Raw genomic sequence first — 16,701 nt, forward strand, 5'->3', positions numbered from 1 at the left:
TTACACGCATATAGCTGAAAGGTGAGAAAAAGACCCAACAATTCGATCTAAAAAAGAAACACAATTTACAATGGACATTACAAAACCTCCAATATAACGAAAGGCAATCTAACAAGATGTCTATGCCACATTATGAGCAAAAACATTCAATACCGGCGGTAAATATATGTGCATCTTCAAATTCCAAACTATTGAACATTTTGACAGTAACATAATGAACCTTAAGTAATTTGTTTTTATATTATTTATTTGGTTCACGTGTAGACAAAGCAGTTTCATTTTTGTTTGATCAGACAGGGAGTCTGTTCCACTCAAACTATATTCAAAGATAGTACGATATTACGAGGCTACACAGTTGACTTGTAAAATGTTTTTTATTTACACACAACAAAAAATAGATTTGTGGAATGCCATTATCAAGAAAAACAGTTCAAACGTAAAGTCAAGCCTATTAAAACAGAAATATAGTATATCAGTTGAAGTACAAGAGGCGATAACCGCCAGTGTTTCAGCTACGGACGAAAAAAATCAAAAGTCAAAGCACTTATGTGCTGTTTATTAGGATGGTGGCAGCGTTAGTAGACTAAAAAGTTCTTAAAGGGTTCCGCGAAACCATGCGTTTTGTCTCTGATTGCTGATCCATTGCAGCTTATTAAGTTCATTTCTAAGTAAAATACAGAAAACTTTTGATTCTTGTTCTTCAGATGCTATTTCTTGATCACTAAGAAGCTTCCCTTCAAGTATTGTATCATTCCATGAAAGGTGTAACAAAATTATTGATGTCTAAACAAGTTACCCCAGACTTTATGTAAATATTAACTTTAAAAAACTTTGTCTTTTATAAATAAAATACAGAAAAACCAAAGAAATATATTCTAAAATTATAAAACTCATGCTTGGGCATAAAAAATGTGAAACAATTAAAAGAGAAAAGCAACGGCCTAATTTATGCTAAAACAATAAACAAAAAAACAAATAAAAGAGTACTTAACAGTTTCTGAAAGCTATTTCAAAGCTTATTTCAACTTATAGATTAAATAAACCATGATTTCCCAGACTAAAAAGTCTACTCGCAAGGCTGTTAAGATAACCTTATTTGAATGTGTTTATTGTAAACAAAATCACTACATGTACATCTTCATAGGTACTGTGTTAAATTGTGAACTTTCATTTAAATTTACCTAGCGATGTAAGAAGAGTGATGCATATAAATACATGTAAAGTCTATTGACAGATGGATGGACATATGGAAGGAAATAGTAAAGACAGACAACATAGCGACAAATATGAGTCCTACATTTTTACTCAAAACACACTCATATATATATTTTGCATCTGCTTTTCTAAATACCCTTGTTATTTCAATAATTACATTACATGTATGTTTCACGAGAATCCGTTAGTTTGATTGGCTAACAACAATCGCGCGTCATTCAAAAATTAACCTTCATATCAAAATAAAATGTTCCATTCGTGATGACACATGCTTCCATAAAAAAAGTGCACAGGTAAATAAAAGAAAATTTGATAAAACTTTTTTTTCTGGTTTTATTAGCATAAAAACGTAATTATAAGAAATGAATGCTTCTTTTTGTAATTTTATTGGGATCGTGCACACATTTTTAGAATTAAGCGCGGAAGCGCAAAATGTGCTTCGGTCAACACTTTTACACCCTAATAAAATAACAAAAAAAGAAGCTTTCAATTTTTAATTAAATCATTGAACTATGAACAAACTGGTTGACTTCTACTTGATAAAGAAAAGGAAGACGATACCAAGGGGATAATTTCAAACCATCAGTCGAAGAAACACATAACATTGATTGATTTTTGTTTACTTAACGTCCAGTGGCAAATATTTCATGCATATTCAGGACGAGAACAAGTTAACAATAAAGACAATAGGTAGGTCCTGTATTAATAGAGGTCACACAGGATCTACCATAAAACTGTTCCATAGTAGAACAGTTCTCCTGAAAGATCCTTGTAGATTTTAAGAGAGGTTAAAATTTATCCAAACTATACTGAAGGATGAGGAAAAATACCAGTGGAAATTAATGATGCTGGGTTAGGGCATTTTGAATTGCTATAAGTCTTCTTAGCACCCCGAAGTTGTCCCAATAACTTTTTTTTCTTTTTTTAACATTCATAAATTCTTTATTGCACTCCTTGCTGTTTTAACAAAATATTTACTGTACAGCATTCCATCAAGTATCCCTGTAACATTTATACTGAATATCCAGGGAGAATATTCAGTAAAACTTATTTTATTTTATAAAACTTAAACATAACGAGACCTTCCAACCTTGATACCTGAGGATTCTTGTGTTTTTCATGATTTCACAAAATAAATCTCTGAAAAGGGCTCCATCCCAAGAAACTGCAACCTTGTCCCCTACTAGCAAATTAGAAGTACATGTATAAGAATAACTTCACTAAACTTAAATGTTCAATACAGCTGTTAATATGTAATAGGCAAACAGATTAATTGTGTATTGTGAGGCCTGACTCCTAAATGGAGTAGTCACGAGTCACTTTAAAAAACAAATGTGTAATTATAGATTGTAAATTCACCATGTCTAAATTGGTTTGAGACCTATGTTAATAATATACCTATGTTATCCAGATTATAAGAGAATGCAAAAAAGGAATACAATCATATGCAGCCAATACTAAAACAGGTGCAGAAATACTAACAGCTCAGATGATACATTATGAGGTAGGTTAACAGGTAAGTGAATATGTGTGTGTCTTTCTTTTTTATTCGACAGTTGGGGTTTTCAGTCTTTATTTCTCTCGCTTCTATGTATCCTTACAAAAACGCACAAAACCATCCAGATGACCATCATATAACTAGTTTACTGGAACCATTGATGTATTTTCTGTTATACCAGTCTCAGCGTAATGCAAGTTTTCTTGGATGGTTTGGTAATGTTGTTCAGGTACCAAGTAACCTTGGTGATCGAGCTGATCTCTTGGTGTATGCGCATGACGTTCTGTTGAAAGCTGTTGCATATTAGGAGACAGTTCTCTATAACCAGATTCGTTTCCTTCTACATTGACTTCTTCTAAACCAGTATATTCTGAAAACTCTGTTCCTTGTAACCTTTCATTTACTTTTTGTAACTTTTCTTTATAGAATCTCAATCTATAAAATATGTAAAGATATATTTGTTTATACATGTTCCCCTATCAATTTAGATTTTTCATCGTATTACTGTGTTAATTAATTTATATGAATTAAACCAAGAATCGCGTCTTTAAACATGATATATTAAATACGACGTGAACCTTAGGTTTTCTTAAATGGGAAATCATAGCAAAAGTTTCTTAGTTCAGCAAAATAAATCTACGGTCATATATGTCTGGGATATTTTATAGTTTTAATTAACCAACATATAGAAAGCTTTAAATGCACCATAGCAAGCATGTTACTGATAATGGTGCTTGTTTGTTTTATGCATCATCTTACTTTTCGGCAATTAGATATTCAAATTTGCTGTAAATTGTGATGTAAGCTCTTCATTTACAAATATGTGTGAAATCGTATGCTGAGCCTACTTTTTGTGTTATTACAAAAAATTCCGGAAATACTTTTATCGCTCTCTATGTTGTCGGTGTCATGTAATTGGCGGTCTTCCAATACAATAGTGACATAGACGCAAATCAACCCTTTCTACCATTTGTGCTCCCTGTGGCAGCAAATAAATATGAGGCAGGTGCTACCTGAAGAGTTCCCGAAGGGTATTGGTTCATATTTGATTTATTTATCGTCATACTGATATACAAATTTGCGGAAAATCGTAACTTCATTGTGCTCCTTTACGATAATTTTTGAAAACTTTCCTAAAGGAACGAAAAACGGATATATACAATATTAGGTCAATGTCAGAAAAATATAAACTTTTTTGTACGAGGCTGAGAAACTGGGGAAGGGCGAAGTTTTGTGCCGAATACAAAAAAGTTGATATTTTTCTGACATTGACCAGAATGCATAAATTAATACATTGACAGCTATCTAAATTGTAACACAAATTTCAAACTTATTTTCATCCCTTAATGAACCCCTGGTTGTGGTAAAAGTGATCCATGATGAAATTGACATTGCACAAAATATAGCTGTGTTACTAAATTTAGGAAATAAACACAAATAGTTGCAGTATAAAAAGTTTTATCGAGCGCCGTGTTGTTGAAGGTCTTTCAGTTCATAGATGGTATGAGAAATAATGACCCATTTATGGTTCCTTCCATAGGTTATTAGAAATGCTTATCCCTCCGAAGTCTGTCCACAAGGTTACAAGTCTAGGATAATAGGCGTTTCTAGAGGATGAGGTCCGTATTATTTTTTATTGATACTCATTAGTAATCAGATGATATAAGAATTTGTTGGAAATCGTATACCTTACAACATTGCACCCTCAGTCAACAGCTTGAATGCGCAAGTGCAACTGTTAAAAAAAGTTAACAATTTTGGATCCACTAGTATATTGTTTTTTTTATTGATTCTTCTTAATATATGAATAAATTGATTTTCTTACTGTTATAAGGACTACGTCACTTGAGAAATTCAGTTGCTTACTTTTTAAATTCAGTCAGATTGGACGAATAAAACGAAGAAGTTCTATGTTTGATTACAAACAATGTTAATATAATTGACAATCATCGTAATATGTTTACTCTCAATTTTGAATAATTACATTGATTACATGTATGTTTCACGAGAATCCGTTAGTTTGATTGGCTAACAACAATCGCGCGTCATTAAAAAAATGACCTTCATATCAAAATGAAGTGCTACAGCCGTGATGACACGTGCTTCTACAAAAAAAGTGCACAGGTTAATAAAAGAAAAACCTGATAAAACTTTTTTTCGTTGTCTTATTAGCATAAAAATGTTATTATAAAAAATGAATGTACTTTTGAGTAGAGGAGGGCAAGAAATTTGAAATTTCACCTCAGAAATACCCCATGAGAAGTAATTTGCAATTGATATCTTAATTTCGATGTTCAATATTTCATGGCTGCTCATGTTGATGTTTTCGTGTCCTCTATTTCAGTAAGGTCTCTAGACAATATTAGTCACCGGCAGATTATGTACAAACATATAATATACAATGTACAATAAACATTGACCTGGCTTTCACAAAAATTTTGAACGGAAGCCAATCAAACAAGTTTTAAACTGACATGTTTTTCATTGAAACCCACTGAACTTACCTTCCTAATGTTTTGGAGCTGATCATTATCATCAGAAATATCAATAAAATGATTAGCAAAGCAGCTGCTATAATAACTTAAATAGACAAATAAATAAATAAACATCTACAAGTATACTTATTACACTTTATTAATTAAGTTTGTTTTAAAGGAAAACATTATAACCCGTGTTTCGGGTCTTATACATCCTCGACTTTCAAATATTTGGCTTTGAATATTCGTGATGAAGGTAAATCCAGAAAAGCGTTTCGGACGCAATCAAATTTTAAAGAGTTATTTTCATTCTTTAAAAAGATACTAAAAAAAAATTAGATTCTTTTAAAAAAAATAGAGAGAATTTATCTTTTCAGTAAAAAGTATTCTATGTTATATGCTAGTGTGAAGCGAGTTTGATGATTTTAATGCATTTTGGTAGGACAATTTAAATACATGAAAAAAAAATAAAATATAATTTGTCAATAACTAAGAAGGTTAAATGAAAATAATCAGTCTATTCGAAATCAGCTCTATAATTTTAGCAAGAGTTAAGCTGGGACGTAATATTATAATTATATATATAGTCCCAGAGTTAAGCAATTAAGGATTAACAATATTATCAATATGACTCATCAGAAAAAGTAATTTCAGATTTTATTAGAAATGTTTTGTCATATAATAGCTGTATTTTGGAATCGTATGAAGGTGCTGTATGCATGGCAGGACTGATTCTTACATTGTCGATTCACAATAGTTTAATACATTATGAGAGGCAGTTGATAACGACTGTTTTCAATCGCATTGTATTCTGTTTTATATTTTGACTAATTAGTTATTAACTGAACATCGTTTGTTATTACTTTTTTTGTTTAAAAGTCATTGGAAACAGTGGGTGTGTTTTGTAGTTTTTTGTGCGTTTTTTTTTTCCTTAACCCTTTTCATTCTCTCTTCAGATTTACAGTTCTAAATTTCCATTCTTATTTTCAAGCCAATGTCACGCCGTGCAAGCTATAAATGAAGCAAAGCATGTTATGTACTGATGGTACACATGCATTCATGTAGCTGGGAAATTACCTGATGTAAGAAGTGCTATTAAAGGATGGTGCGTTATGTCCGATTCACTGCCATTCTTTGAACTTTCCCTTTCTAAATATAAAAGTACTTTAAGTTATGACTCCATATGCATATGCAGTACAGTGTCTCCTACAGACTATAACGTTTACATTGGATGAGTTTATACTTATACTGGACAGACATTAATTTGCTAATTCTTTCACAGAACTGTACCTTATCAATTTGTTCAGGCATTGCAGTAAAATGGGTGGAAAACTGATATTTCGAAGCAAATTTCTGTTTTCATAGGTCAAATCTCCAACGAAATTTCTTCAACCAGAATGACACTTTGTCTTCATCTGTAAGTTTTTGTCATGTAACTGAATACCGAATACCTAATATATTGCTTCATCAAATACAGAAAAAGCAAAAAAAACTTACCGGACGGACAAACTGACGTACGGAGTGCAAACCTATAATTCACTTCGATTTCGCCGGTACACTTCTCATGTTGACGTATGCAATTTATTCATAAATTGATTTGCCTAGCCGTGCACTGCTTGTTTTCAAAAATTATTAACTCCCCTTAAGAACAAACTAAAAAAGATGAATTCATGTAGAGAAAGGCAGTTCATGTTTCATATGTGGCCCCCGTTGTGTTGCATATGACAAGAACAAGTCTAGTAAAAAAAAGTCGCATTACGTGATTTTTAACGAGTAGGGAACGGATTGTGGCTATGTTTCTGTTTCTATTAATATCTTCTGCCAATCAAGGCACACCTCCTGGAACCTGGAGTACGGTATAAACGTATAAATAAAAACACTGAATATCCTCCACCAAATATTTACACCGGATCCATAGGAATATATATACAAGGATAAGGGTTCTTTATCCACACATATAAAATAAGTATTGGTGACCTTCGGCTGTTTTCTGCTCTTTGGTCGGGTTGTTGTCTCTTTGACACATTCCCCAATTTCCATTCTCAATTTTATGTCTGATCTTAAAATCTAAAAAAATATGGTAAAAGCACACTTTGGGGATTTGAGTATTGCCACGAGGTGATCTGACCACAATGGAGCATTTACTTATGTTTAACACAACGTTTTCTACCCTTCTTTTTATGAATAATGGTCAACAATTCGTACCGTTTATTGTGTAATATATAGATAAGATATCTACTCAGAAGTTCTAAATGAGTATTAATGTCATTAGTAAGTTATTTATGCATGTTATGTGCTGAGGTGATACAGTAAGCATATGGATTCACTATAACAGTTAGAAGATCTATTTCTACATGACGTATCGAACATATCCGTGCTCATATCTGACATGGATATTTCATAACGATCAATTAAAACACGATGGCGTCCGTTCGTAAAACTTTCAAAGAGATTACTTCAACTTTAACATTAGAAACCCACATCTCATTAGCTATCTTATCTTTTGTCTATAGTAGGAAGCGCAAGCCCTGACTTACTTGCAACTGGGAGATATATGTGTATGACTTGCGCACATCTTTATTTAACATAAATAAAATATCCTTACTTACTTGTTTTGGAACACAGAAAAGGCAAAAGAGTTGAACAGCTTTCTATTGTAAAATATCTGTTCTCAGCATTTGACAATGCAATACAAAAATCTCTCTCTACAGCAGTTCCTACAAATATAGTAATTTAAATCCATTATTGAAAATTCAATTTCTTTGTCACTCATTTGTTAAAACATTTAAAGTAATGAAATATAATTAAAGATCGAGGTCTTTCTTAGTAGAAAGAACTGACGGGACATCAGTTCTAGATGTGCATGACGATGTGCTTGAAGGGAAAAAACGTTGAGTACTGAATATGATAAATAAGTAAAAATCTTTATATCACTTAAAATGAAACAATTTTAAACATCTATAAACATGATAATCAAATAAACAACTAATACATTTACTTCATTTGATTTCTGGTGGATAGTTGTATCATTGGCAATCATATCATATCTTCGTATGATTATAAGCAAAATAATTAAACAAAAAAAAACCCGATCGATAGAATCATTTGTATGTAAATAAAAAAAACTGTTACCTAAAAGAGGAAAAAATCTAGCCTAGTTAACAGCGTTATGGAAATCAGATCAGGAATAACCTGAGAAATCTGTGAATTGAAAAAATTGCGAATATAACAATTACCAGACGACACGGTATGGGACCTAAAAATCGGAGTCCAGTATATTTCATTTGAATGAGCGTGACTTCCGAGAGTGTTTCTGTCATATAGTACAAATACTCCTTCCTTCAAACATTCCTCCTGGTAATCATACCACGATTTCATTGATAACACTGCTGCAAATATAAGGACAATCACTATTTTATCAATTTATCACAATATAAAAATAAGGAAAGGTGGTATGGATGACCATGAAGGACAAAAATGTAAGCACCTACAGGTCACAGCCTTTTGATAATGAAGAGGATTTTTTCCAAAGATTTTGAAAAAAAAAGGCGAAAGATACAAAAGGGAAAATTAAACTCATAAGTCGAAAACGAACAGACGATGTCAGGGTAAAAATCCGAAAAACGACCAAGAGACAAACAACAGTATACAAAACACAACATAGAAAAACTAAAGACTGAGAGCAACACGAACCCCATGCACCAAAAACCGTGGTTGAAGTTTGATTGTATTTAATTGCTTTCACAATCCAAACCCAGATCTTATTCGATCCGATCGCGACCATTTGTCTCGATATACCTAATGACAGCCGTGATTACAAATGCTTGGTTTAGTAGTTTTTTTGTCAACATTCTATATCAAGGAAAATTAATCCTAATAAAGAAATGCAATACCTGAAATATCGTGTCAACTAAGAATGCTTCTTCAATGTTGCTACATGAAATGTTCACATTAAGATAGTCGTCTCGATTCTACAAAATGTAGGTGTAAGTCAAGGAGCTTTAGATATGTAGTCATTAATATTGAGATCCTGTGTTTTGTATCTTGGATTAGTAGGTATTATATATTTATGAATTATATGATTATAACAGTTTTGATCTTTGAATTCGAAATTCTAGATTTGACTGAGTGATTGAAGTAAGTAAGTAAAATAGCATATGTTTCGGGGGGGGGGGGGGGGGGGGGGGGGAATATACAAATTAAACCTTACATGATGTGTTTCTGCATCCATATAAATGTTTTTCGTTGCAGTTTCTTACAGTTAAGATTTGATTGTTTTTTTCTGTTGAAAGGCACTCATTTTCAATATACTTAGATGACAACTGTATATTGGAATCTGCAACAAAAATCAAAATATATTATGCACAAGAACAATATATCAATCTATTTATCTAGCACATAAACAGTTTTTAAAGATGAAAATTATTAAATTGAAGTATAATTCTACTTGTGTAGACATAAAATTTTACCTTCAACAAATGCAAATACTAAAGCTGACTGTCCATATTGACATGGTGTGTTGGAAGTGTGCGTACATGTCGCCCGACAGTCATTAATATCATCATAGGTTTCAGGTTTGTCAGACAAACAACTGCACGTAGAGCTCTTAAAATAGAACAGAACAGTATATACAGAATAATCATTTCACTTGACTTTATCAATCCTTTAAATAAACTTATTCTAAAAGGTTACCTATTCAACAATGTAATTAAATCTTTGAATATTGTTTTTATTGGCATTAATATTGATTTTGTTATCAGTAAATTTAAACCATACTAAATATTACACATATGTACTTTCACGGTACTACAATCTGTCGATACTTATAGTTTGGCATTGCACAAGGTCATGTTTTTCTCTGACTGTTAATGACGTCTTTACACTAAATCCATTGGATGTTGGATGTGTACTGATTGATATTTTAGTCTTAGATACATGATTTTTTTCATTAGTTGTTATTGGCTTTGAACTAGCTGTCAGTAACTGCGAGTACTCTCAGATCTGTACTTAGTGTCTTTTCGTTTTTGGGATGTACAAGTACCCGTCAACGTCCACTCTGTGTTTTTGTTAGATGTATTTCTATTTGATGAGTTTTCCTTTTTCAACTGATTTTTATAGTTTGTTCTTATGTTGTACTGTTACACCACTGTCCCAGGATATGGGGAGGGTTGAGCGCTCACAAACATGTTTAACCCTGCCACATTCTTTATGTGCCTGACCCAAGTCAGGAGCCTGTAGTTCAGTGGTTGTCGTTGGTTCATGTCTGTCATATTTGTTTTCGTAAATTGGTTTATTATAAATTAGGCCGTTAGTTTTCTCAATTGAATTCTTTCATATTTGTCGGGTCCTTTTATAGCCGACCATACGGTATAGGTTTTTCTCATTGTTGAGGGCCGTACGGTTGCCTATAATTGCTTACATCAACTTCATTTGAACTTTGGTGGATAGTTGTCTCATTGGCAATCATACCACATCTCCTTATTTTATTTTTTTTATTTTAGTTGCAATGATTGAATAAAGTAAAGTAGCAAATTCTTAATAAATAAAATTGAGAATGGAAATGGGGAATGTGTCAAAGAGACAACAACCCAACCATAGAGCAGACAACAGCCTACCAACAACGTTATTATGACGTGACGTTGAAAATATGTATTTTAAGTTCAAGATGATTGTTGCAGTTTGTCATGGGTGTTAAGATTTGTTTTTGTTCATGCATGCGACATTCAGTTTTGATGACTGCACATAGACCCACACCATTCGGTTTGTGAACTAGAATATCCGTTGATCTAAACTGGGAATAGTATACCGATAATATATTTTGTCCCAGATTTCATTTAAATTTAAACGTAGATTTGTCTGTTGAGAGTATTCTTCGAGGAAAATATTGCTTTTTGCAAGTTACTTACGCCCATTTTGATGATAAATAATTTGTCGTTATAATATTTCTCTAGTTTATCGTTTTGGTTTATATTTGATATAACTTACCTTCATGACAAAGTATGTAGAGGATGAATAACCAGAACAATGTCGTAAACAATCTTCAATTGTTTTAATGCTTCTCCCAGAATCAATGGATGAATATCTCCTTCCGCAACCTGTTATCAAGTATTTACATAAACAACTTGTTTGTGATAAATAAAGGGAGATATAAGAAGGTAGTAATGCCCTTTACCGTCAGGCGTCAAACGGTCATTTTCGGCTACCGTTAGCGTCAAATTGGTTAAAATTTTTCCGTGATTCGTCAAAATATCCTTATCGTGATTCGTCAGAGGTCTCAAATAATTATTATTAGCGTCATTTTTGGAAAAAAATTAACGTTATGCGTCAAAATCAGTCGATTTTTTTATCGTCTAAAAGAAAGTGTACATTTTATCGTCATGCACCAAAAATTACCGTTAACGTCATTTGGCAAGAATTTTTACCGTTATTCGTCATGAAGGTACCCCCATTACTACCTTCATGTAAGGTATACGTCAATGAGACAGCAAGCCAACCACAAAGAATCATTGTGTTATCATGAGACTAAATGTCAAGTTCTTATAAAAATATAAGTGATGAATGATCGTCGATTGGAACTTTTTGGTGGTGAATTTTGATCGAACCTGTCTACGTTTAATAATAAATGTATTTATCACGTACAGCAATCGCAACATATAAACGGCAAACAGGAATTAGGTATCTGACAGATCTGATATCTTTGCACACCAAACATGAAGTCATTCTGTTTTGTAATTTCTGAGAAAAATGTGACGAAAATAATTTGTCCGACGAACGGATGATTTATACCTTGTATACTGTGTATTAGTATTATAAAATAGCCGCCACTTTTAGAGTGGGGATAAAATTAGGAATAAAAATAACACAGTACGTTGTGGTTAATTCTATCCTTATGACTCTGTTTATTACTTTTGCTGAAGTTTTATTTTAAATGTTTGATTTTTTTTCAGCTTTTGACATGGGTATGTTTTCAATGAGACAACTATAAGACACCACATACCAAACGGCAAGAATGTAATTGCGTATAACAAGATAAAAATAGATTGCATTGAAGACCCATTGGTGGCCTTCGGCTGTTGTCTGCTCTGTGGTCGGGTTGTTGTCTCTTTGACACATTCCCCATTTCCATTCTCAATTTTATTCAAGTTGGTTGATTGTTAATGAGAAAACTATCAATCAAAGTATAGACGAATAACGAGTATAACTGCAGGTCGACTTATGGCATTAAACAATGAGCTAAACCATGCCCTATAGTTGACTTTAAAAGCCTCTGTGTGATAAAATGTAAAACAATTCAAATTAGAAAACAAACGGGCTGATTTATGCTGCAACAATAAACAAAAATGATTATGACAGAATGCAACAAATGACAACCACTGGCCTACATACTATGGGGTTAATATAATCGTGAGCCTGCAACCCTCTCCTGACTAGGACAGTGGCGTAACAGCAAAACATTAGAAAAAAAACAGCAAAATCAGGGTTTGTCTTATCAGATTTGCATTAAGCACCAAAAAAAAACGAACATAAAGACAAATGACAAAAATTGGATGAACCGATTGGGATTCAGAGGAGGGGAGAGTAGAGTAGATATTTTCATGTGCTTGCATCAAGTCATGGACGTTGGCAATAATTGTCTTACCTTAATTTTTTTTTTGTTAATTGGAGAATTGGCTGTTAATAGCAGATCTTTTATTGTTAAATTCATTCACAGCTTTTATAGGCTGGACGATCTAGAGATTGACATATTGTATGGACACCTTGATTGTTTTGTCGCTGTATCGTTGACGTATATCACACATCTCAATTCTCCTTTTTATAGAAGAAAATAAAACATATTGAAGAATATTTCTTATACTCATTTAATTTGTAAATAATAAAGCCACACTTTTAATCAAATTCCTGCGAGTGAATAATTAATCAATATCTCCTCAGTAAATCCGTACAACTCTCTATTGTCGAAGATCGTATATTGAACTCTAGATTCCGCTTAGATTTTGTGTTTTTTTTTTTTTTCTTTTGGTTGCTATCTCGTTAAAGGGGCACTAGCTGTCAAATTCATGTTCACCGATTTGACTCAAATTCTCATATTTGATTTATAACAATGTAAAACATTTATCCAAACTATTAAAAGTCTAAAATAAACAGTTAACAGGACATGGGCATGATAACACGTAGCTTCGTTTCGTGTGTATTTTAGTCTAGACGCCATCTAATTAACTATCGAGTTGACCTCCAAAGTCATCCGATGACCATATAAGCGATGTAAACATAAATAAAGATATAAATAGATTAAGCGAACTCGTGCTATTGGATTTTTCTAGGTCTGTTTAATTTCATATTATGGATTAAAAATATATGTTTATCATCGTTTTTACCTGTATAAGAATGATTTTTTGTGGATCGGATCAGTCAATCAAATGATTTACCTTTGTTTCACTTTCAATGTTGACATTCTTTTCCTTTAAATAACTTTACACATACAATTCACGTGTTATCCATCTCTAGCGTAGGGGTTAAATTGAAGTTCACATGAATACGGATTCAATGAGGTCGAATTATTCACTTGCAAGTGAATAATTCATCATCAATGTTTCTTAGCTTATTTTGACAAAATTGAACCATACTGGCGGCTAAAAGCGAATAATTATTTCACTATTTCACTTTCATTAATGATTGAACAAAAAAAATCATATATTATATTTTTTATATATCTCGTAGCTAGTGCCCCTTTAACTTTGACCCAAAATGCCCTATACTTAATACCACAAATGAACTCTCCACAAGAAGAAGACACTGTAACAAAGGATAATAGCTATATGAAATTAAAACTTGTCTGGTTTGTCATTAATTTTGGTATGAAGATTTCAATCAGAAAATTATAATATCAAGGTCATAAGAAGGACGACAATCTCAATTAACGATGTTTCTATCAACATTCAGGTTGAACTTTAGAGGGGCACTAGCTGTCAAATTCATGTTCACCGATTTGACTCAAATTCTCATATTTGATTTATAACAATGTAAAACATTTATCCAAACTATTTAACGTCTAAAATAAACAATTAACAGGACATGCGCATGATAACACGTAGCTTCGTTTCGTGTGTATTTTAGTCTAGACGCCATCTAATTAACTATCGAGTTGACCTCCAAAGTCATCCGATGACCATATAAGCGATGTAAACATAAATAAAGATATAAATAGATTAAGCGAACTCGTGCTATTGGATTTTTCTAGGTCTGTTTAATTTCATATTATAGATTAAAAATATATGGTTATCATCGTTTTTACCTGTATAAGAATGATTTTTTGTGGATCGGATCAGTCAATCAAATGATTTACCTTTGTTTCACTTTCAATGTTGACATTCTTTTCCTTTAAATAACTTTACACATACAATTCACGTGTTATCCATCTCTAGCTAAGGGGTTAAATTGAAGTTCACATGAATACGGATTCAATGAGGTCGAATTATTCACTTGCATGTGAATAATTCATCATCAATGTTTCTTAGCTTATTTTGACAAAATTGAACCATACTGGCGGCTTAAAGCGAATAATTATTTCACTATTTCACTTTCATTAATGATTGAACAAAAAAAAATCATATATTAGATTTTTTATATATCTCGTAGCTTGTGCCCCTTTGAAGAAAATAAGCATCACTTTTCCGTTTGTATTTTGAATCGTCTATTTTCTCTATGAAAATTTTGGTAATTGTGGAAACTATACAGCTTCCATGAGATTAATCTATAAATAGTTTTGTAACTTGTGATGTACAAAATAATTTGTTTAAATATATCTACCCGTAATTTGTTTTTATTATTTCCTTCATCTTCAAAAGGATATGTCGTGCATTTGAATTTTCAATCCCAAAAATGTTAAATAAGTAAAATTAATAATGCAACAAAGTAAGTTAAATAAAGTAAGGCAAAAAGAAAGCAGTCCAAAACTAAAACGAATTTATCATTTGAAATGCTTAGACTTTTGGGATTTGAGATATAAGTCAAACCTATAAACGCTGCCCATTTTGTGTATTTCACAGTTGTTCCTGTCCAAGCTTTCTCCACTTTATTTATCACCGATGATTCATTGAATATATCAATGTTGTTGATGTTGTCTATCCCTGCAAGTGAGCACATCTTGGAACTTGTTGTCCAGTTACTTTCTGGAAGTCCAATGAAGAAAGACCCTGCTTAAAAGTGCAGATTGTCTAATTAAATTAGAATTAGTACAATAGACATTATATACATGTATTCATTATTGTGTAAGTAAGATGAATCAGAATTGTTCAACTTCTTCTTTTAGATTGGAATATTTTTCTGAGAGTTGTGTCCCTCTTATCATAGAAAGCTGATTAGAAAAGTCAAATTGGTTGATTAATCGTTGGTGTATTATGCCACTTTCAGCACTTTTATATATTTCATGGCTTCCAGATTTTAATGCTGGAAGAGGTCGGGGTACCCGGTGAGAACTACCGACCTTCGACAGAATAACTGGGATTCCTAATGAATCATGTACGTAAAATAAAATTTTGGAGTTAATTCAGTAAGAATAGTTAAACGTCGAGGAAATTAATATCATGAATAGAGTTAATTTCCTCGACGTTTAACTATTCTTACTGAATTAACTCCAAAATTTTATTTTACGTACATGATTCATTAGTCATGATATTATTAGTTCGAAAACTTATCTATAAGGAAATATTTCTACTTATATCTGACCTACATATGATTTTATCTTTTCTTTTATTATAGCTTGTCCTTGAATCTAAGCCTATAAAGGTTTTAAGCTATAAAATAGACCCTTTTCTAATGATAATGTGCAAGACTTAGTATACTTATAATTGAAGTGTAATTGGTGTCAAATGCAATAGTTTCCTGTAAAAACATAATTATAGTGCATTATTTCTTTTAATAAACAATTTGCCAGACTTGGGACCAAAAAATATGTACAAGTCCAGGCCAGACATAGCATTTTCTGGCCAAAGTCTGTATATTATAATGTAAAGGCCATTTATCTGCAATGATATTTGTGATCTAAAAGCATCGACTCTCATTTTAGTAACAATCAGTTTCACTCGTTTCGTAAGTGGAGGCATCTTCCCTTGGCATTTTTTTCCCAAATATTTCTTGGAGAATTCGTTTGACATTTGTCCTTTTTAATTCATTATTTTTGTACATGGTGATCTTATATAGCTTTACAACATTTTAAATATATCTGCTATCTTTTCGTTTCTTTTCATTTCTTGTCTTTTCGATTTTTAAAAATGTTCACGAAAAGCATAACATACCAAACAGATTTCACTTAAAAAAGAGAACAACTTACCAGAAAAAGACACAAAAAGGCTCAAAACAACAAGATGCATGGCAATGTTCATCTGTTCCGTAGAGAACTATTGTTGGTTATGGTATTACTAATTTCAATTATTTCCTTGGTTGAATTTATTGGACTATATTTAAACCAATTAATGACTATATATAGTTTTGATAAATTATTCTTGAATATTT

At 32.1% G+C, this 16,701-nt stretch overlaps 1 protein-coding gene across 2 annotated transcripts; it reads right to left on the bottom strand.

Moving 5' to 3' along the window:
* Positions 1-1,649: 1,649 nt before the first annotated feature.
* On the bottom strand, positions 1,650-15,383 carry LOC127709986 (uncharacterized). Of its 2 annotated transcripts, XM_052215689.1 has the most exons (9): positions 15,204-15,383; positions 11,176-11,285; positions 9,660-9,795; positions 9,401-9,526; positions 8,427-8,579; positions 7,800-7,907; positions 6,268-6,339; positions 5,218-5,293; positions 1,650-3,148 (listed from the first exon to the last, which is right to left on the bottom strand). In XM_052215689.1, the coding sequence occupies exons 1-9, from the start codon at positions 15,331-15,333 to the stop codon at positions 2,854-2,856; spliced, it is 1,206 nt and encodes a 401-aa protein (XP_052071649.1). In that variant the 5' UTR covers positions 15,334-15,383; the 3' UTR covers positions 1,650-2,853. The 2 variants fall into 2 exon arrangements, with proteins under 2 accessions (XP_052071649.1, XP_052071650.1); XM_052215690.1 differs by lacking the exon at positions 15,204-15,383 and having other exon boundaries at positions 11,176-11,315.
* Positions 15,384-16,701: the final 1,318 nt, after the last annotated feature.

Source organism: Mytilus californianus, unplaced genomic scaffold, assembly GCF_021869535.1.
Source record: "Mytilus californianus isolate M0D057914Y unplaced genomic scaffold, xbMytCali1.0.p SCAF_7, whole genome shotgun sequence".
Taxonomy (NCBI): Eukaryota; Metazoa; Mollusca; class Bivalvia; order Mytilida; family Mytilidae; genus Mytilus; species Mytilus californianus.

Coding starts and splice junctions, on each gene's coding strand:
- LOC127709986 (XM_052215689.1), bottom strand. CDS start 15,333: ATGTGCTCACTTGCAGGGATAGACAACATCAACAACATTGATATATTC. Junction 9,796..11,175: donor CTACATACTTTGTCATGAAG/GTAAGTTATATC, acceptor TTCTATTTTAAG/AGCTCTACGTGCAGTTGTTT. Junction 8,580..9,400: donor TGGATGCAGAAACACATCAT/GTAAGGTTTAAT, acceptor TTATATTTGCAG/CAGTGTTATCAATGAAATCG.